The following is a 21,749-nucleotide window of genomic DNA, read 5'->3' as shown; positions in this document are numbered from 1 at the left end:
GATGTGATCTCATCAGTAAAAAAGTAATCTATTTCCCTGCTCTGGGAAACTATCTTATTCCTTCATTTAAATCACTTGAAAGTATTAGCATTATCCTTTGTAGAGAGTCAAATGTGCTATTAATTTATATTGTCCTTAAAAGTTTCAATTTCCACTAAGTCACAGGCTTACTTAACTTGTTGACATTTTAAACCTTAAGTGTAAGAAGTTAAATCAGATGAAATTTGATTGGAATAAAGGTTGTACTGGCTTGTTGTAAATTAGTTATTTACTTGCTTTTTTAACACTTTATTTTTTAGAGTACTTTTAGGTTCAGAGAAATATTCAGCAGAAATTACAGAGATTGCCCATACACTCCTTACCCCCACATATACAAAGCCTCCTCCATTATCAACATCCCCACCAGAATGTACATTTGTTACAGCTGATGAACCTGCATTGACACATCATTAACACCCAAAGTTCATGAGTACATTAAGGTTCATTCCTGGTGTTGTACATTCTATGGCTTTGGACAAATCTATAATGACATCTGCCCACCATTATAGTATCACACATAGTTACGCTGCCCTGAAAATCCTCTTGTGCTGTTCATCATTCCCTCTTCCTAACCCTTGTCAACCACTGATCTTTTAGTGTCTCCATAATTTTGTCTTTTCCAGAATGTCATATAGTTGGCATCATGTAGTATGTAGCCTTTTCAGATTGGCTCCTTTTATTTAACAACATAAATCTAAGTTTCTTCCATGTCTTTTCATGGTTTGATAGCTGTTTCTTTTTAGCACTGAATAATATTCCATTGTCTGGATGTACCACAGTTTATTTATTTATTAACCTACTGAAGGTCTTCTTGGTTGTTTCCAACTTTGAGCTATTATGAATAGAGCTGCTATAAACATTTGTGTGCAGGTTTTTCTGTGGACATATGTTTTCAGCTCATTTTGTTAACCATGAAGGAGTGCCACTGCCGGACCATATGGTAAGAGCTTGTTTAGTTTTGGAAGGAACCGCCAAACTGTCTTCCAGAGTAGCTGCACTATTCTGCATTGCCACCAACAGTGAGTGAGTGAGAGGTCCTATTGTTCCACACCTTCAGCCACATTTGGTGTTGTTGATGTTTTGGAATCTGGCCATTCCAACAGTCCTGTAGTGGTACACATTGGCTTTGACAAAGGTCTCAGTCTTTTGAATCATGATCCAATACTATGTATCAGTTGCCTCTTCAAGAGTTGTATATTCCACAGATTTGATAAAGTGTGTGATTACTGGAAAGATCATCGATACCAGAGACAGCCAGCCCTGAGCTTTGTACCTTAATTCTGGTGTACTACCATGAAAGAGTTATTTAACTTCTTTGAGCCTCAGCTACCTCCTTTCTAAAATGGAAGTAATAAATTAATAATAACAGTACTCACTTTAATGAATTGTATGAGTAAATTGTGCACTTTCTCTGATTTTATCCGAGTGATTAAAATATTCAACCAGAATGGAACTCAAGACTGAACCTTGTACCACACCACCATCAGCCTTTCTCTAGGTTGAATAACTGTTCTTTGAGCTCACGTACCTGCCCCATCATCCAGCCCATGCAGTTTTGTATTTCAGGTATATCTGCACGGGTTTGTCAAATGCCTTAGCAATCAAACACTCACTAAGGTCAGTTTCTTTGGACTATTTGTATACATTTTCCTTTCTTCCATCTCAGATTTTGGGTAGATAGGCACTAATTTTTAATTCTCTCTTAATTAGTTTCTCCTTGTTCTTCTAAAACATATATAAAGTTCTTTGGTTTCTAGGCTACTACATTTCCTGAGTAGATGATCCTTTGACAAAGTAATTTGAGTTTCCTTGGCTTCTTTCAGAAGGAATCATTGTAGAAAATGATACATGTGTTAGCTGAGATGAATCTCTCATTTTTTAAGGGTCATGTGTACGTACATGCCTGTGTGTCTGATGGTGCAACAGGGCTTGAATTACACCTTCAGAGCTCTCTGCTCCTATCTTTCCACTCAGTATCTCCACCATCAAATCAGAGCTTAGATTCCTCATCACTTTCGCCATTATCACAGACGATTAGGATTCAGTAAAAGGAGATAGCCTGAAATTTAATTCTAACCAGCAGCTCAGTCCAAACTCCTAAAATCTGGCTGGGGTAGGGTGGTAATGTTTTGATAGAGCAGTTAATGAAGGAAGAAGCGCCCCCAGGAAATCATAACAAAGAGGCTTAAGCAAGTCCTTTTGTTGACAGCTTTATCCAAGACACTATCTTCTCTGGAGACTGTTTTAAACTTTAGACTGATTGTCTCCTTGCCACAGAAGCCCTTTTGTTGGGAGAGATCGTAAGTGAACACAGGGGTGACAGACTTCTGGAAGCACAAGCTCTGCCCACAGATTCCTTCCATTGTCAGTCTCCTGTCTGTCCCATTGCCCTTCCTGCCCGGGGATCAACCACATGACGAAATGGATGGAATTATTCAGAAGTCCTCTTCTCAGACAATTTCCATTGATGTCTAATTTTTGAGCCCATCACTGCGAAATTCTGGGCAAATGACAATAGAAATAATCTTCCATTGCTTTTTCTTCAAGTATTATGTATGGTTGCTTTGTACATAATAATATTTAGAATACTGAAAATATTCCAGGCAACAGTGTAAAACCCCTGGTCCAGTGTGTAGTTAACTTGGAAGCTTCTCACTAAGCTGGAGCAAATTACAATGGAAACAGCAGTAAGGTTGCCCTAGATATAAATGAAGAATAAACACAAAATCAAAATAAGTGATATCATATAGATTAAGAAAAACCTGTGTAACGTTATTGCAAAGTTCTTGACAGAATTATATCTATTGATAGAAAAGGGGAAAATAAATTAGAACAGAAGCAGCATCTTGCTGCTGGTGATAAGAACTGAGTAAACTTACAAAATAACCAAAATCTGTCTTTGGATCTACAAAATACAGTTGTACCACATCACACTCCACTGTTCAAAATACACCAAGCTTTGAGGTCATATGTGTAAAGTGCCGGCATGTGGTATGTGCCCAGGAAATTATAGTGTCCCTCTATTTCTCCACTGCAGACATCAGTACACATATTTACCATCCCTGAAACTGACATTTTGAGGATCTTTTTAAGAGTTAATTTTGAGGCACAGCTGGCAGTTACACATCCTAATATCCCAATTTACATTTTAAATCTCCTGAAAAGTGAATATTTTAACATTAATTCCATTTAGTGGGAAAGATTTATAGGCCCCAAGTGTCCACTGATTACCACTTACAGTCTCTCCAATTCTGGCACTTCCAGATATCACTGACCCCAAGCCATTTATTAAATAGTTTAATTGCTCTAGCTTGCCCCTTTTGTGGTTCATCTCCTACAGGTTTTATCTCCTTGCATTAGTACCAAGGGCCCAGGGACATCATGCAATTACTCTAGTAGAGGCTAAATCTGCCTCCTCCCTATTTCAATTGCTGGCACAGTCACCAATAACTGATTTTCTATTGTGACCAATTCACATCTACAGGTAACAATTCTTCATGAAAAGTCACTATTGATTAGATAGGCTGGGTCTGGTTGCTAAATAAAACAAAATAACAACAATAGAAATGATAACAATGCTTTGTGTAGCACTGCCATCTGAAACCATTTCCATCAAAGTCCTTGATAATTTTATGAAGTACAAATCCTTCGCTTTATAGAATGTAGCTAAAGTAATTCTATTCTCCTAACTCATGGGTTTAAAAATGGCATGATTGCACATTTATGTGCAATCTCTGCTCTAGAAAATATTTTGCTCAGGCAATTCTACATTATTGTATTGCCTGTTGTAATTCCAGTTGTATGCATGTTGACAAAATACAAACTTAGGTATTTCATAAAATGCTATAGTTCTAAGGAATAATTTTTAAATTTCTAAATACGATGATCTGAGAAGATCCAGAAAAGAGACTCCTTGATGTGTACATGTCTTTAAATATCAACAGCTAAAGAGATGGCTATAACAAAGTGGCAAAGAGCTAAATCCATCCTGTGAACAATGCTGGGGTGTGGGGGAGGTGTAGGGAGTATGCCAGTGGGGACCATCTGGGCCCCAAAAGTTTTGTTAGGAAGCACAGCCAAGCTGTGGTTGCCTAATGGGTGGCCAAGTCATAGTCTGATGTTTGTGGCTTGGGATATAGCCAGGGTCACCTATAAAGTTGGCTGGCTGGCTCCATGCATGGGTCTCACCTTGGTTTCTCTATTTAGATAACTTCCCCTTTGCCCACCATGAAAGGCCTAGTGTGGGAAGTGCTCTAGTAACATCCAGGGGTGTCTGCACTGTGGTAGCTTTTGGAGTTGTCCAACCTGGCTTTTGGTGCCTACCAGCAGAACTACCCTTAGGGTAGCTTTAGAAAAATCCTTCACAACACCTCTTTCTCCTCAAGATTACTTGGGGAGGCTGGGCTACCTGTGGTTGGTTGAGGAGACTCCTGAGAGCAGCTGTGTCTATGATACTGTGACTGCTGGGTGGCTCCTGCCCGTCCATCAGTCTCCTTTGGTTTCCAGAACTCACCCTGAGTGCAGAAGGTGTAGCCTAAGAAGCCTGTGGCAGTGATGATTCTCATAGGCCTCTAAGACCATCTCCTGGGCAGGGCCAGACTCTAAACTGGGTCTTTTCTGGCACCTGGAGGCAGGTCAGGTGGAAATTTGCACCACCACAGTGACAAAACATCTGGTTTACCTGGAGTTGCGCCAGTTTTAGCACTGAACATCCCACATTCCCAAGACAACTCTCAGTGTCAAGCAAATGGAGACAGCGGGTCACCCCAACCTCTGATTTTTGCCTGTTGGCTGGCAGAGGAAACTTTGTAGTTAAGGAAACACAATAAAAACAGATATAATCTTTTATTCTACATGTCAGCTGAAGGCCTCACAAAGACCTTCACATTTTGTCTTAGGAGCCTTTCCACTCCTCTGGGAGTGGGACAGGCAGGTGATGCATGCTGTCACCCTCTTTTCACAGCCTGAAGAGGCCAGGCAACCTATCCCTGGAGTAGGAATGAAGAGCCAGATGCAGAACAGAGGTGCTCAGCAGTCTGCTGGCCTCAGTCACTTTTCAGTTCTGTCTATAAGCAGCCTCTCTGTTGAAACCCCTTACCTGGAAGGAGATGGTGATGTCACCCTTTCTTTTCACCAGCATTTGCTAAACTGGGCTGGGTGGTGACCTTTCCGGTAGGAAGCCAAAAGGTGGTACATTTCTGGCTTTAGTCTCACTCCTGAAACTGTAAACAAAGACTCCTCTGTATGGAAAAAAAAGAGAAAACCACCAACATATTATTTCCTGGGATTCCACAGTGTATTTTTTATGTCTTTAATATTTGTCACCTGAAGAGATGTCAAAACATGAGCCATACTTACCCACCAATAACTTATACTTACTCATGGATAACTTGCTTTACTGAATCTACTAACATTTGTCAAGTGGCTCCTATTCAGTAGAGTTCAATGGATATTTACCAAATGAACAGTTGGGTAAGGGGTTTCCCAACTGTTATCCTAGGTGTTAAAGACCATAAAATTAGGAATAGAACAGGGAGACACACACAGTAACAAAGATCAAAAGTGAGGTGCATGACAGCCCCTCTTCTGAGTCTATTAAGGAGCACAGGGAAAGCATGGACAAAGACCTTTTGAGCCTTGAAGAATGGCTATGTCCATAGCCAAGACTTGTAGGAAGGACATTCCTGGATGAAGGATCAGTGTGAGCAAAGGCATGGAGGAAGGAAAGTGTGTGAGAGAATTCCGAGTGAGACCCTGGCCAGGAAGTTCAGTTGCAAAGGTGTCCAACCCACCACCCATGGGCTGCATGTGGCCCAGGATGGCTATGAGTGCAGCCCAACACAAAATTGTAAATTTACTTAAAACATGAGATTTTTTTTGTGATTGTGTCACAGTGTATTTAATATATGGTCCAAGACAACTCTTCTTCTGGTGTGGCCCAGAGACTCCAAAAGCTTGGATATCTTGGGTAGAGCTTCATCCCAATACACTAATGTTGTGGGTTTGAACCTTGGTCGGGGCATACACAGGATCAACCAATGAACGCATTAATAAGGGGAATAATAAATCTCTCTCTCAAAATCAATTTAAAATAATAGTAAATTGTAAGTAATTGTGCATGGCTAGAGCAAGGCACACTAGAAGATAACCTTGGGGAAATCGGTTAGGACTACACAGTGAAGGGAGTTACCAAGGGAGTCTGAACATCTGTGCCAGTGCTGATAGGCAATGAGCACCACACTGGGCTAGGCGTGCAGGAAGATTTCAAATCATGCTACATTAGACACATTAGGCAACCTGTTTAAATAGATTCTGAGTGTAACTTTTGTAAATTAAATTTTTTTGAATATATGTTTTGTAACATATATGCGTATTACATTTGTCCTCTGATTCATGCATTTGGTTAGTTGAGAGTGCTGGCAGTTTGTGTTTTTTATAAATGGCTGTGTTTGTTAAGCGCTGTTCCTGGGTGCTTCCTGTGCTGAAGCTATGGGCCAAGACCTCCAACAGTTAACATTTTAAGGAGCTTATCTGCAAAATGGGGATAATAAAACCTCCTGGCAGACTGTACTAAGTTTGAAGAAGATATATGCAAAACATATTGCATGGTTCCTGATACATGATACATTTTTAGCTGGTAGTAGCCATTGTTACAAGCATCAACATAGCCATCATCTGAGAAAAACAGCAAGAGGCAACAGCCACATTGTCACAAAGCGTATCCAACACCTGCTCAGGACATTTTTCCACTTGGGCATTGCTCTGTCAGGCTCACAGAGAGCACAAATGTAGGATGCTTTAAATATTGCACAATTTACAAAAAGAGAAACTTCTAGATCTGGTGCACCAAAAGCCTAAAATGCCTTAATAATATTGTTTGCTGGAAGCTGCTCACACCTGAAGGGAAGATATAATCCTGCAGTGTGAGCTCTGCTTCTCGGCCTAGATTTAGGCATTGAGTAATCTGTGGCCCTGGAAGTACAGGGCCCTGGAAGTAGGTTTGGAAGTACATATCCTCTAGGATGAAAAGGGGAGACATTAAGTTTTGTTGATATGCATAATACATTTTCAGAGGTACATTATAATATGCAATTTTATATTCTACTTTCCTTTTAGCTTGTGCCATAGCATAAACACTCAAATAGCTAAAATAAACAGTACAGAAACTTCACAGATTACTCTCATATCAACTCAAGTCCAAACCATCTTGGAGACTTCCTTCCGGGAGCAGTGTCCTTCTGCCTTGGGGACAGTGGCATGAAGATTTCCCTCGGGCTTCCTTGCCCCTCAACGCAGGGGCCCCTCAAAAGTAAGGAAACAGGGAGGAGAGAGGGAAAAGAGATGGAGTGAGGGGAAGAAAAAGGGGTAAGGAAAAGATGGAAAGAGTATGGAGAGAAAGAGAGAGAGAGAGACAGATGATAGATAGATAGATAGATAGATAGATAGATAGATAGATAGATAGATAGATAGATAGATAGATGGTAGATAGATAGATAATGTTATCTGACAGAACAGTTCTGGGAAAGCAACCAGTTAACCAAGGGGATTCCAACCAATTTGGCCCTAGACTGCTCAATTCTCCTTCCCAATTCATGGGGGGGGGGGAAGGGGAGGGAAGGGAAGAAAGAAAATTAAAGAAAGAAGAAAAGAGGAAAAGAAAGAAGGAAGAAATCATCGGAGCAGTTTCCTGCAGCAGTCTCACAAATGCAAAACCTTCCACGGGGCTGATTCCTCATTAGCTTACTGAATCTGACAGCATAATTATCGCAGCTGCTCCGCGCTTAGAATAAATAAATACGAAAGTGGGTGTTTAAAAAATTTCGAGAAGGGATATTCAGTCATCTAGACAATCAGTAGGACAAGTTTATTTAAAACTTTTAGATTCTTATGTATTTAGATAATTTCAGAACGAGATAATGAGATAGTTGTCTTTCAGTCTAATTGAGTTCCTAAGCTCCTGGCTGTTGGCTGTCACCCTTTCAAACTTTGCTTTAACTTTCCTTCCTTTAGAAATCTGATCCTGGTGTCTCCATTTACTCTTCCTGGGCTGAGAACCCGGGGAAGGTGGAGTGCACTGGAGTGCAGAAAGTGACTTAATGGGACTGAGGAGCTAAGTAACCTTTCACAGGAAACAAGATAATCAAATCTTTTTTACTTGCTTGCAATGGCTAAAAGAGAAAGCACAGGTTAACAAGAAAGCTTGGAAACTAAACCATCATTTCAAAAGGTCTTATCATTTTACTTGTCACGTGGTTTTTGCACTACTCTTACACATCGGCAATCCATCAGCTGGAGTTGCTTAATACATTTAATTATTCAGAGTGCACACAGCCTCATGAGTACATGGTAATTTTAGCTCATGTGTATGCATATAAGTTTCATATCTTCAAAGCCCAAAGGATCACACAGCACTTTAAATCGAAGTTGCTAACTAACAAGGAGTGCACTTAAAACTCTGACTCGGAGCACAGCACACACACATTTCCAATTAAAGCAGATGATCTTTCCTTGTAAAATTAATTAGTGCCTATTTATCTTTTCCTCTTTTCTCCACCCTGCATTCCCCCATGACCAAATTTATATGAACTGTTACATATAGTGAGTTAAAAGCTTTATAAAATAAACATTCTGTCAACCTGGGACAAAGGAAACTAGTATTAACCCATTGTGCAGGTTGAGAAATTGAGGTTTACAAAGGTCAATAATGCATCTTATGTTAGGGAAAAAAGAAGAAAACTTGGATCCTTTACCTCTCAATCCAGAGCTCCGACTCCCTGTACCGTTTGTACTCATTATTTTAAACAAGAGAGGCAATGTAACATCAGCATTGAAAGAAAAACTTTGAAAAAAGAAAAAAAAGTATCCACAATCCTTTCAATTTTGTTAATATACTTAGTATATTTCACAGGTACATCATAATATGGAATTTTGTACCCTGCTTCCTTTTAGCTCATGTCATAGCATGAACACTTCCATGTTACCACAGACTGAGAATTATTTGAAATGATAATGCAGTATCGTATGCTGAGTCAATATGCCAACATTCGCTCAAATGCTTCTCCAGTGTTGAATATTTAGATGGTTTCTTTTCTATTTTGACCTGTAGTCAAATGCTCTACCCCTAAGCTAAACCTCCTCTTATTTTTTCCTTTTATTTTGTAATTAAAAAAATTACAGACAACACTGTAATGAACATATTATACATCTAGGTTTATTTCTGTTCAATTGTTTCTCTGTATAATTTCCAAGAACCGAAGTAAAGGGTTGAAGGCTGGGAGCATTTGTACAGCCCCTGATATATATCCCATAACACTGTGCACAGATTTCTCCAACGGACACCTCCAGCAGCAGAGAATCATTTTACCCGAACCTCACAGACACCGGGAGTCATTAGGCTAAAGAGAAAAAATAACTGATTTAACAGTTATGTGTACTTATTTAATTCACTAGTAAGGCTATTTATTCCATGTGTTATTATGCTCTTTTCTCTCCTTTGTAAGAAATTGCTATTTTATGCCTTTGACCAATTTTCCATTGGATCCCTGATATGTTTCTTATAAGATTGAATGAATTATAGTGAAACAAAAAATAAACCACCATGGATTAAGAAATGGAAAAAACCCAAGGGGGACTTTGTATTAAAGAAGAGAAGAACAGAAACTAAGACAACAGGTCAGGGGGCTCCATCAGACATAAAATTGGAGCCCTCTGAATAGTGAGATATTACCTGGGGTCATGTGGAATCTTTCCTGGGAAGGCTTTAAAATAAACATAGGTAGTGAATGAGACAGGGCAGAGGTCATGGGAGTGGGAATCAAAATCTTGGTTCCCATCTTCACTTTGCTAGTAAGTTCCCATGTGATCTTTAGTGACCAGCAATGAGTAATGAGTGGCCTGGGAGTATGAAATTAACTCATGGCTCTCCCACTTACTAGCTGTATGACTTTGAGCAATTTACTTAGCCTCTCTCAGACTCGATTTTCTAATAGGTAAATGAGGATAATAACTCTAGCATCGCCAGTTAGTGTATAGATTAAATAAGAGTTTATGTAAGCCTTGGCTGGTGTAGCTCAGTGGAGTGAGCATGGGCCTGCCAACCAAAGGGTTGCCAGTTCAATTTCCAGTCAGGGCACATGCCTGAGTTGCAGGTTAGGTCCAAGTAGGGGACTCTCAAGAGGCAACCACATAATTGATATTTCCCTCCCTCTCTTTCTCCTTCCCTTCCCCTCTGTCTAGAAAAAATTAAATAAAATCTAAAATAAAAAGAATTTATGTAAAGCACATGAATGTCCAATGAATGGCAACCACTGTTATTCTTTCCAGGGTGTCTGGGATTCACGTATATAATGAGGGTATGGAATAACGAGTCTCTAAGACCCTTCCCACTCAGAGGTCTCTAACTCTTTCCTGAAGAGTTAATCTTTACTGGGAGACTCTCTCATGCTAACAAATTTAACCAATTTAAGGGCTTGGTGGGGCTGAGGGACTTGGCTGACCCAGACTCTTCCTAGCAACACAACTCTATGCAGCAGCTTTAGGCTGTGTCTCAACCCAGCATCTCACCTAAGGTATGGGAATGGGCTGGGGACAACTGTGAGAATAGAAGGTGAAGAGGAGCGTAATGAAGGACACTTCCTAACTTCTTAAGTACTGGCTCAGGAAGAATTTAAAAGGTAGAGGGGGTGGTCTGTCCTAGAAGCAGAACAGAGTTGAGAGAGCTGGCTCAGAATCTACCACCCCACTTCCCCTCCATGCCTAACCCCTGAAACCTGGCTTCTAAAATGACAAAATATTAAATTTTGAGTACATCAGGCAATAAAAACTATAAATAGAATGGTTTGATATCATAAGCATACACAGAGCTAGACTGAATTTCACTAATACATGTTAAGAGTGTTTAAATTATTGCAAAAGTGTTTACATTATTGATAAGGGGTAAAAATCAGAATGAAACATAAGTCAGAACTGTGACACTATTATTTTTGTAAAAAGACTCCTTCAGAGCAATGTTAGACGCTAATATGAGGAGGATGCCAGTCTTCTCCCTGGGTACCCTTCCTCCCCAACCATCCAGACCCCACCATCTTTCATGTCCCGCTCACAAAGCGATCCTTGATCCCCACAGCTGGAGTTAATCTCACCTCCTTAGAGCAGCCAGAGCACTTCACACTTGATCTGCAGCTGTTGAGATATTGTCTCATTTCCTTAAGGGTTGTAAGCTCTTTGAGGACAGGGTCCATGACTAATTCATTTTTGCATCCCTCAATATCACACCTAATAGATGCTCCATAAATCTCTGATGAATGAACTGGAACATAATACTTCCACTGTGTTAGGAAGCTGAGTCTGCGCTGGGCCCATAGTCTTAGAGATAAGCAAAATAGTCACACAGGTTTAGAATAGAATCATGAAACAAAATGTTGAAGGAGTGAGAGAAACAGAACCTATATCTGGGGGTGGGGGAAGGTCAAAGAAGTTCAGCCTAGAGAAGTGAGCTTGGGAAAGTGATACCAAGGGATCTTCAAACATATTGAATATTAAAGAGATAATATTAAAAGAAAGCCTGAAGTTCTCTTAATGGACCAAAACAAAAAATTACTCAGATTTTAATGGGAAACGTGAGTAAGTCTGATGAAGACCTACCAGAGTATAGATAGTAGGGTGGTGTGATGAAGGGTTGAGGTAAATGCCATGCCTTTTCCCATCCCAACAAGAATGACAAGAAGGACTCTGGTAAATTGTTTTTGCAAAATTACTTGTGAAACAATTGTGGTCTTTAAGTTTTAGGTTTTTTCTCCCCCAAGATGCTGAAACCTGTTTTAAAGGAAAAAGGGGATTTAGCCCAGGAAAGAATGGGAGAGACTCAGCCTGGGAGTTGGAAAGCAAGATGGGACCAACTGATGGAGAGAAAGAGCCTTTGATGTCCTGAGGATCAAGGACCGGGGCTTAAGGACCAGACTCTTAAATCACATGCCGTTTACTGCCCTAGATTAAAAAAAAAATACTTTTGTGGATCAGTGTCTGTGGTTCAAAATGGCAAGTTTCCAAAGTCAGTCTTAACTCTCCAAGGGTAACATTTGGAAGGCCCCCTGAAAGAGCAGAGTGGAGGCAGTTTCTACAAGGGGCAGCTTAATGATTTTCTACTCCCCCCACCCCCAAATCATTAAGCAGTGTTCCTTTCCCAGAGCCCAAGTTCAAGCTGAGGGCAAAGGGAATTAAACGAAGAAGCCGAAACTGCAGCTAAGATTAGGGAGTTGCCAAGGCCTAATTTTAGGCCCTTGCTGCCCCAGCTGACACCCTGCTCTGCTGGCTCAGTCTTGAGGACCACAAGTGTGGCCATCGGCTGGCGGCTGCGTGAGAAGAGCGTCTCCCCGGCCATCTGCAAAAGCAATTAGCTTGGTGATGGTGTGTTTTGAGAGAGACTCCCCATAATTTCTCCTTCAACAAATGTTTCTTCAGGTGTTCAGGAGTCAGTAAGGGAAAACGTCAGGGCTGGGCAGGAGTTTCCACATGCTTGCCATTCTAATATTCACGCTTCTCCACTTCAGAGTTTTCTCCAAAGGGGAACTAATCCTGGAATTCCTGGATTTTCATGGCAAGTAACCCTCTGATATCCACTGGCCAGAAGCTTACTGTCACAGCCTGGAGAAAGGGTTGCTCAGGACTTCTCAGGCTTTGTGAAAATGGACATGGATGGATGTGAGCAATTCTTGCATTTGGGAGAGAATATCTATGTCACTCCTACATTGAGATTTAGGCTGTCCTTCCACTTTGCACATATTTCCCACCTACAGGTTTCACGCTTAAACTGTCTTCTTCAGAGGGCAGACAGTAAGAGCTGGCATCTCCCAGATCAAAGGGGAAACAGAATATATTTTAAAGTGACAACTTTGTTATCCTGCAACCAGAATAATAAAATGATATAAATATAAGCCCCCAAATCATCCCATACTGAATTGTCACCAGAGAGCAAAATTTCTTGCATAATCATGGCAGGGAAACTCTCTTTACAAACCACTCACAAGAGCATGTCTTATTTTTGCACAATTCTTATGCCTGGGGCAACCCACCAGGGATGAGGATACAGCTTCTGTGTCTCTACTGGTTGGGAACTATGATAACTGGTTGGTGTTCTCTGTCTGCAAAGGAGGCTCTTAATAAAGGCTCATTACCATGGGCAATAAAAAAGTACTCTGGTGCTGCCAGGCCAAGGGAATGCATTCTCTAGAGCACAGGTGGCAAACACAAGGCCCGCGGGCTGAATCCGGCCCTCCCCTTTGTTTTATCTGGCCCAACACCTTGTTTTTCTAGCCGGTGGCAGTGCCAAGCTTTTACTTAGCTGTTGAGGAGTAGTTACATTTATACAGTCCTAAAATCACATTTGGCCCTTTCAAAGCAACTGTGAGACTGATGTGGCCCCCGGTGAAAATGCATTTGATACCCCTGCTTCACTGGATGTGCCCTTGGCCAGGGCCACTGCCGTTGAGGTGCACAAACCGGCCCCAGCTGCTTCTCTCTCTTCCTCTATATTTCTTTCCAATTTTCCTGGTAGATTTGCTTTCCCTGTCTACTTGTCCCAAGTCCCATCTGTCGGTCTGTCTCTAAACCTATTTCTGCACCCCATCCCACATGCGCACACACATATACACACACAACCCCCAATCCCGCCCCCCTTCCCCTGTCTCTTGGCACTGGCCCTTTCATCTTCTCCCTCAGGGATTTGAGATGTCGCTGCAGGAAGTGCTTGTCGGCCCAGGCAGCAGCAGCAGAGCCCCGTGGCTTTGACAAACCTCATTTAATTGGGAGGAAGCCAGGAGAATTTGAAAGACCTGAAACATCCATGAAACTCCTTTTATCAGGCATAATTTAAACTCTGCATGGAAAAACCCCTATATGTATAAAGAAAAGTCAACTTCCCTCCTGCTGTGAGCGCTCTTCCTCTCCCCCAGCACAGGCAGCCTCCTGCAAGATTCCATCTTTTCATATTTCTAAAAGTGTCAAAGTAGATTTGGGCTCTGTGGCTGGGCGAACAGAGAAGGAATACAGATCGGTCTCTCTCTTACACCTGCATGTGTGCGCGCACACGCAAGCAGAGCCCCTCCGTTGGTGGCTTTGTTTTAGATGGCCAGGAAAACCCAAAACTCAAATTTCTAACAACACGTCAGTTTGGATAGCGATTGTTTCTTCCTAATTATCCTTCATCAGGCAAAAGCTGATGCCCAGAAAACTTTGAAGATCCCAGCAGTTCTCTGTATGTGGAATAATAGGTCCTGGAGGAGGGCCAATGGGAGAAGTTTCTTTAAGTGGAGAGAGGAGAATGTGAGAGCATGAGAGACAGAGAGAGAGAGTGTGTGTGTGTGTGTGTGTGCATGTGTGTGTGTGTACACCCCAGCTGGTATACTTGCCTGAAGTGGTAGTTAGAAGTCCTAAGCCTGAGAGAAGAAAGCTAACAAAGAGAGATCTAGGGGCTCAGCATGGGAAGAGGGAATGGGATGGGAGTGGGGAGGGGAGGGGATGACGTGAGGGGAGAGGAACCAGGAGGGTACCAGTAAGAATTATAGGTCTCCTGGAATGCTTTTTATTCCACCCACATGCCAAACCATGTCCCTTCCCTCCTTTCAAATTCCACTCCAGATTCACCTCCAGTCTCATCCATCTCACTTGACTTATTCTGGTTCCTCCAAAGAATTGCCTTCAGCACACACACATTCTCTGAACATCTGCAGCTGATTATGCACAGACTGGAGCTGTTTAGATATGATTTGTGCTAATATGTGTACGAGGGTGCCCTGTTTCCTCTTCCTCACCCTCTTTTCCTCCCACACCGTGGGATCCTTGAGGTCAAGGACAAGCCTCTTTTTTCCCTCAATTTTTATAGCACTTAATATGTTTTTGACACTTAATGGCAACTTAATAAATACTGATGACTGACTCTTCTCACAGGGTTAAGTAAGACACATTAACCCCAGTTGTATGATTCTGGTTATTTCTGGAGATTGTAAATGACTCCCTTTAATAATAAAGTACCTTGAGAAGTCCCAAACTAAGCACTTTGAACCACTGCAGGACAATGTCCTCAATACAGTGTGGTGTGGCGTGTGCAAACCCTGGAGACTTTGGCCAGGCCATATGTCCCAGGATCTTGCGCAGAAGCTTCCCATCCCATTCTAGTACCTTTTTCCCAGTCCGAGTCCATAGGCCTTCCTTGTTAGCTTTCTTCCTTCCAGCTTAAGACTTCAACCAGTGGAATGGTGGGTGTTTTCAAAGAAACCCCACCTAAGGATAGTTTCCCCCATCGGCCTGGGCCGTGACCACACTGCCCACATCCTTTGCAGAGCCCTTCCTGGCCACATTCTGAGAAACATGAGGAGCGCTCCAGCCACATGATCCCTCAGCAGATTTCAGATTTGGAGGATGACTTCAGGCCCAGGCAGCTAAGCTGATTTCGGGGTAACTTGTGTTTCCCGTGGGCGTCTGGCCTGGGAGGGTGTTCCCCTCCCCGCGGCGCCCCGCCCCAGTACTTCCCGTGGCAGCATCAGATTACCAACCCAGACAGGCCCAGCTCTCTTCTCTGACATATCCATGTCCCCTATCATCTTACTCTCTATGGAAAGAGAGAAGGGGGTTGTTAGAAGCTTTGGTTTTGCTTTTCCTGGCAGATGGTAGTGAAAGTAAACTCAGAGGCAACCTTCATCTCATCCAGTTTCTAAGGGTAAGTGTGCAAATGGGATCTGTTTAGATCAGTACAAAGAGGCCTGTGTCACCTCAATCCATCAGTGCTTTTGAGTTTTAGAGAATCGCATGCAACACTCAAGCAAGATTGCGTCCCACCTTGCTTCTCCTGGGCAAATTGGCCGCTAAGCTTACATTTGGTTGTAAATTCTATGATTCACCAGTGCTCAGAGGAAACGCTCAGACACCAAGACCATGTGTACGCACATACACACACACACACTCCCTCACTGACCATCAGGAAGCTGGTGCAACTGAGATGGCAGGGAGCTGAAATAATCATGAGCCAGAGCTTCCCGGGCGGAGACGCGGTCTCTGGGAAAGCCTTTCAGCATCAGTGAGGCCAGGGCTTCAGCTTCAGGGATTCTACCCAACCTGAAAAAATGGAAGAAAAGAAGAGAGTTTCTCCAGAGGCCTCCCTTCTGATAAATAAAAGGGGAGAGAAGAAAAGTAAAGAAAAGGAGATGACTGGAAGAGGGTTTCCAATAGAATTTTCCTGGGATTAGTAAAGTTGATGGCAAGTGGAAAAATAGTCTCTACAATGAAACTATTACCTGTCCAGTTACTAAGAAGAGAAAAAAGCTCAATATTCTCTCATTCAACGCCTACCCCCACTCCCAGCCTCCGTAATGTCTCTGGCACCATGTATACATAAAGGATGCAGAATTATAATTATAGAAACAGAAATATATAATTAAGGATTCTCCTTTGAGGAACACAGCAGCCTCTACCAAGCAGAAAAGCCAGACTGGAAATACACTTCAAGGGCAGCAAGCATTGACTCCTGAAAGGGGAAGAGGAAGAGAGACAATTCTGGAGGTTAAAGCTTGGGTGGAAAACACCCTTATATATAGTGTTTCTGAAGCTCAATTCCCAGGGTTATTAGCTAAGATGTTCTCTTGACTCTTCATGAGATGGAGCATAGGAAGAACGATAAGTAAGTACCCAAATTACAGTAAGGACAGATCCTCAAGTTGACCTCATGTTGAATTATCAGTCTGGGGATGCACAAATCCATCAGTTGAGTAACTACTGTGTTAGGAGATGGCTGGCTCTGAGAGATACAGGCAAGACTGTGCCCTCTGGCAGCTTGGTCTAGTAGAGGGATGAGACACTCGTCAACTTACCATATAAATGTATAAGTACAACTGTGAAGAAAAAGGCCCAGATATCTGATTGAGAGTGGGAGGAGCCAGTCAGGGAAGGCTTCCCTGAGGAAGCCACATCTGAGCTGAGAGCTGAGGAATTGGAGTAGGTGACGTAGGCAGAGGCCTGTGGTGCTCATACAGACCCTGGACTGGGAGCGAAAAGAGTGAGTTTAAAGGAAGAAAGGCCAGTTGGCTGGCCTAGACAAAGAGTGGGAGAGGGGCCAGATATGAAGCTAGAGAGGGTTGCAGGGGCTAATCCTCCAGGCCTTGTGGGTCTTCACGTTTCCTATGTACTTATAATGTTTGAAAATCTTTGCTAATCTACCGTCAATTGTTTAAGTACGTACATCCATCTCTAGAGCCCACAGAAGGGTTTACAAGTGGAAAACCACAAGACAGAAAACTGCAGGTCCCAGGAGGCAATTAACCACAGGACTGATGCCTGACATTCAGAATTAAATTGCATGGCCATGCAAATCCCCAATTAAACAAAAATAGATGGGCTGATTTAATGTCAAATATACATACCAATCTGAAGCAACAAAGAACTGATACCCATTCCCTTCCATGAGGCAGTGAGGTTGGAAGTCCTTGCCCAGAGTGGTAATTTGTGTAATTTTTGCGTAGGATTTAACATAAGAAACTTTCAGGTATCTAATTCCCAGGACATAAAACTGTTTCTACAAACAGGTAACTTTACCCTCAGACTCAGAATTAATTGCTTTATAGATTTAAAGAAAAAAATTGCAAATCCCCAGTCCTTGCAGATTTCCGGGCCAGTTAGGAGACAAGGAAAGCTGGGATGGAGGCCTGTTTAGTAGCTACGGCCTGAAGAGGGGCTGGTGGGTATGGGCGCCCTGCCCGGCATAGGTTTTCAGGGCTAACAAAATGGGGTTTGGAATGGGGAAGCTGGTACAAATCACTGGGGCCCAGTATTACTCTGGAAGGAGATTCAGGGAAAACTTTGCAAAGAAAGTGTCATTGTTTCACCCTCCCTACAGGGTAGTGAAGTGGGACATATGCCAAACTTGGGATATGAATCCACTCTGTGAATTTCCAGGGGGCGGGTGGGTGGATAAGTGATTGTGGTGAGGACAGAGTGATGCATCTATCAGCATCCGCCTCCACCCTAATCAGTGATTCGTTCTCTCTGCACACTCCCATCCAATGGCTCATAATTGAGTTGTTGTAAAATTCCTCTGTAGAAGAGGCTGAGGAGCTGCAATCTGATTGGATAAGGAAGGCATCAGGATCCGTTTTGAACTGGTGTTAGCATAGCATGCATGCTGTTTTTGTTTAGACTGTATTTATGACGGATGGCTGGGGAAGCCACGAAAAGCTCACGGGGATAGTAGGGACACATAGGAAGGACAGGCCACTTTTAACAGAACATTGAAAGGAGAGTGGTAATATAAGGACTTCTTTTAAAGACTTTCCTCTTCTAACTAACTAACCCTCTCCCCACTCTTCCCATGAGGCTTCTAGTGGTGCTGGGATTTGTCAGTCCTGTGGCCTCCAGACTCTGACTGCCACCACCCACTTCTCCTGCTCCTTAGCTGGCAGAGGCAGTGACCAGGGCAAAGCACACAAATGAAGTCTTTTCCTTCTGTGAGCCAACTTCATGTTTGTCTTCCCTGTGTAAGCCAAATCCATGCCCTTCTTGAACACAAGACTTTACTAGCAGCTCACAGTGGGGCCTCTCAATCTGGTCAAGCGTCCTAATAATCTCTTGCTCTCGGCATGTTGCACTCATTTGGGAGCTAAAAAAAGAGCCCCAGGGATACAAATGTTGCTTCGTTGGGCACAAATGATAATTTTTTCTCCATGTTTCTTTCATTTTGCTTCTTTCTGCCATCTCTAGTCTTGCTTACTATGGACTACCTTTATTGCCTCATTTGTATAGTTTGAGACCCACTCCAACTCCTACTAGGACAATTATTCACTGGTTACAACCTCTACTTTGGATATGAAAGTTGTCATGAAAAGTGAACATCACAAATGTTAATTGGCCTACCAGTGCCTTTCCATATAGGCTAAATGTTAATAAATATTATTTGTTAAGTTTGTGATATTAACTACCAAACATACCTGAAGTATCTTGCAAGGTTAAGAGAATCCACCAACCCAATTAATGAGAGTCTGTTAATAAAGACAAAGAGTCCTCTGCTGAAACTCTCCTTCTAGTAACATTTCAAGAAGTGTTCCATTGTTCTACTTATTGTAGAACCTTAGGAAATATAGAGAGAAAAATTAAAACTCTCCCATCATTCTTAGATAATTCCCTTCACCCAAAGATAATCTCCATTGCTTTCATATTCATTTTTGTCTTCTTTAGTCCTTTATTTTTATGCTGTTTCTTTCTTGTTTTACCTAAAAATGGGATCATACTCTACATGTTGTTATAACCAATTTTTTTCCCACTTGACTGTCTTGATCATCTTCCCAAGACTTGGAGGAATAGCTTCCTAGGACATAGCACTCCATTATGTAGACATGCCATGACCTACATGGTCAGGCTTTTATTGGAGCTGTTTCTCTTTTTTGTTAGAGTGTGAGGGGCTACTATTGAAATCATGTTGTGACAAATATCCTCAAAGAGTAATCCTTGTGTACTTGTGTGATGGTTTTCTTAGTACACATTCTGAGAATTGAAATTCCCAGGTTGAAGAATATACATGTTAAAAAATTTTCTTAAGAACATCATTTTCTATTTCTACCAGCATTCCAGGAGAGTTCCTGCCTCTGTGAGCAAGGAAAACAAATTCATTCCAGCTGACTTGAATTGCCACAGGCCCCATTGCCTATATGAGTTGTAAAGAAAGATTAAAATTATAAATTGATCCTACAAGATGTGCTGGGTGAGAGGACATCCACCTTTAATTTTTGAAGTTCAGAATAGCAACACAAACTATGAGAACAAATAAAGATCAGGCTTTGTGGTGGTGTAAAGCACCACCAACCAGCTCATCACTCCACACATCTAAAATCTGGTGGTTCTCAGGAACCTGAGGCAACGGCACAACCGGTCTCTGAGTATAAAAATCTCCCACTGCCATTGCTGCCTGGTATCAACCTTGACAGTGGAAGGGCTTTGTCTGTTTGCTGCACAAGGCTGGTCACTGAGTTCAGCTGGGCTCTTTGTTGTTTTCCCCTGGAGCCATAGAAAGAGAAAAAAGGCAGGGATAGAATGGGCACTTTTATTTCTCAATTTGTTTTTATTTTGAAGTAATTTTAGGTTTACAGAAGATTTGCAGGCATAATGCAGAGAGTGATCTTGTACGCTTTACCAGCTTCCCCTAATGTTAGCATCTTCCCTAACCACGGTAAAATGATCAAAACCAAGAATTATTATTGGCACAATACTATTTACTAAGCTGTGGGCTTTATTCAAATATCTTCATTTTTTCTCTAAGAATGACCTTTTTGTTGTTGTTTCGGGAGAGTGGGTACTTCTTTAATGCTGTCGATCTAGGACACCCCCAGTGAGAAACGTATCCAACACCAGGGACAAACAACACCAAAGAAGCTGTAATGTCCTAATCCGTCTAGCACGTGCGTGTGCACTTGCCAGGCCCATTTTAATCGGGTCACCACCAAACCCCAGGCACGCCCCAGGCCCTGGGGGCATTTATAGCCCTGCACAGATCTGATGCACCTTGGCTAAAATCATGTAGAAAAGCCAGTGACACCTTGACTGCTCTTCACTCATCACACTTGTGACCTGACTCAACTGACAAAGCCACAGAGCCCTGGGTACTGGGTGAATCCTGGCTCTATCTCTTAGCTTGACGACCTTGGCTAAGCGACTTAACTTTTTTGAACCTCAGTTTCTTCCTCTTCAAAGTGGGAATGAAATTTGTGAGGAAAACATGAAATAACAAAACAGCATGGCAGACATCCCACCTAACAATAGACCTTTTTCAATGCCAAAGACCTTGCCAGAGCCAGGAATTGTCTTGGGTGATAACCTAGGCCAGTGTTACCCAATAGAACTTTCTATAAGGATAACACTGTTTTATTTCTGCCCCGTCCAATAGTGTAGGCACTACTCACATGTGGCCACTGAGCCCTTGAAATTTCACTAGAGTGATGAAACAGCTTGAATTTTATTTTAATTAATTTGAATTTAAATAGCCACATGTGGCTAGTAGCTACTGTACTGGACCACACAGCTCTAGACATTACTCGTTGCTCCGAGGATCTAAGCAAAGAGAAGCCAGAAGTCCAGACTAAGACAAAGGTATTGCTGGGAGCCAGGCAATGGGCAGAGGTGCTGGGTGTTGCCCATGGTCAGAAAAGTCAGAGGGATGTTCAGCTAATTCAAGTCCTGCTCAGCCCTAGAAGGAAGCTGACGGCTGGTGGCCCTTTCTTCTGTCATGCGACAGTGCCAGCAGTAGCTGCACAGGGCGTTAAGGTGGTCTGCAGGTTTGCAGTTAAACATTAAGCCAACAGTGAAATGGAAGGAAGCCACAGGACAGTGCTAAAATACAACTATGTCCAGGTAGGAGTTACCTGACTATGCAGGTAAGAGAAAGTTTGCACATTTAAAAAGAAATGATAAACAGCAGTTCCCTGGTGCCTGTCCCCAAAACAGCAGGGGCTTTCAGGTGGTACCGTGAGTTTGAAAATAAGTGTGGAGTGTGCAGACATCCCGATGGGGGCTGGGGAATGTGCCTCCCAATAAGAGGTCCTTTGGTGACCTGTCGTTCTCTATTCTGCTCTGTGCTGACAGTCATGCCATGTGGAGGCTTTCTGAAGCACACGAACACTAAGCCTGGAGAAATCAGACAAAACGGGGTTGAGTTCAACTCTACCACATTTGCAGGGAAG

The 21,749-nt window shown here is 42.4% G+C and overlaps 1 protein-coding gene across 1 annotated transcript in view; it reads right to left on the bottom strand.

The window, feature by feature from the left end:
- Window positions 1-2,663: 2,663 nt before the first annotated feature.
- Window positions 2,664-21,749, bottom strand: part of CDK15 (cyclin dependent kinase 15) — a 78,956-nt gene continuing 59,870 nt past the window's right edge. Inside the window, exons 12-14 of the mRNA XM_037153464.2 lie at window positions 16,007-16,146; window positions 5,138-5,279; window positions 2,664-2,737 (exon numbers count right to left, since the gene is read on the bottom strand). Of these exons, the coding sequence (XP_037009359.2) occupies window positions 5,170-5,279; window positions 16,007-16,146 (250 nt within the window). The 3' untranslated portion in view covers window positions 2,664-2,737; window positions 5,138-5,169. The remainder of the gene's footprint in view (window positions 2,738-5,137; window positions 5,280-16,006; window positions 16,147-21,749) is intronic.

Source organism: Artibeus jamaicensis, unplaced genomic scaffold (assembly GCF_021234435.1).
Source record: "Artibeus jamaicensis isolate MK-2021 breed Jamaican fruit bat unplaced genomic scaffold, CSHL_Jam_final contig_391, whole genome shotgun sequence".
NCBI lineage: Eukaryota > Metazoa > Chordata > Mammalia > Chiroptera > Phyllostomidae > Artibeus > Artibeus jamaicensis.
Note: the sequence above shows the minus strand (reverse complement) of the source record. Positions and strands in the feature narration are given on the sequence as shown.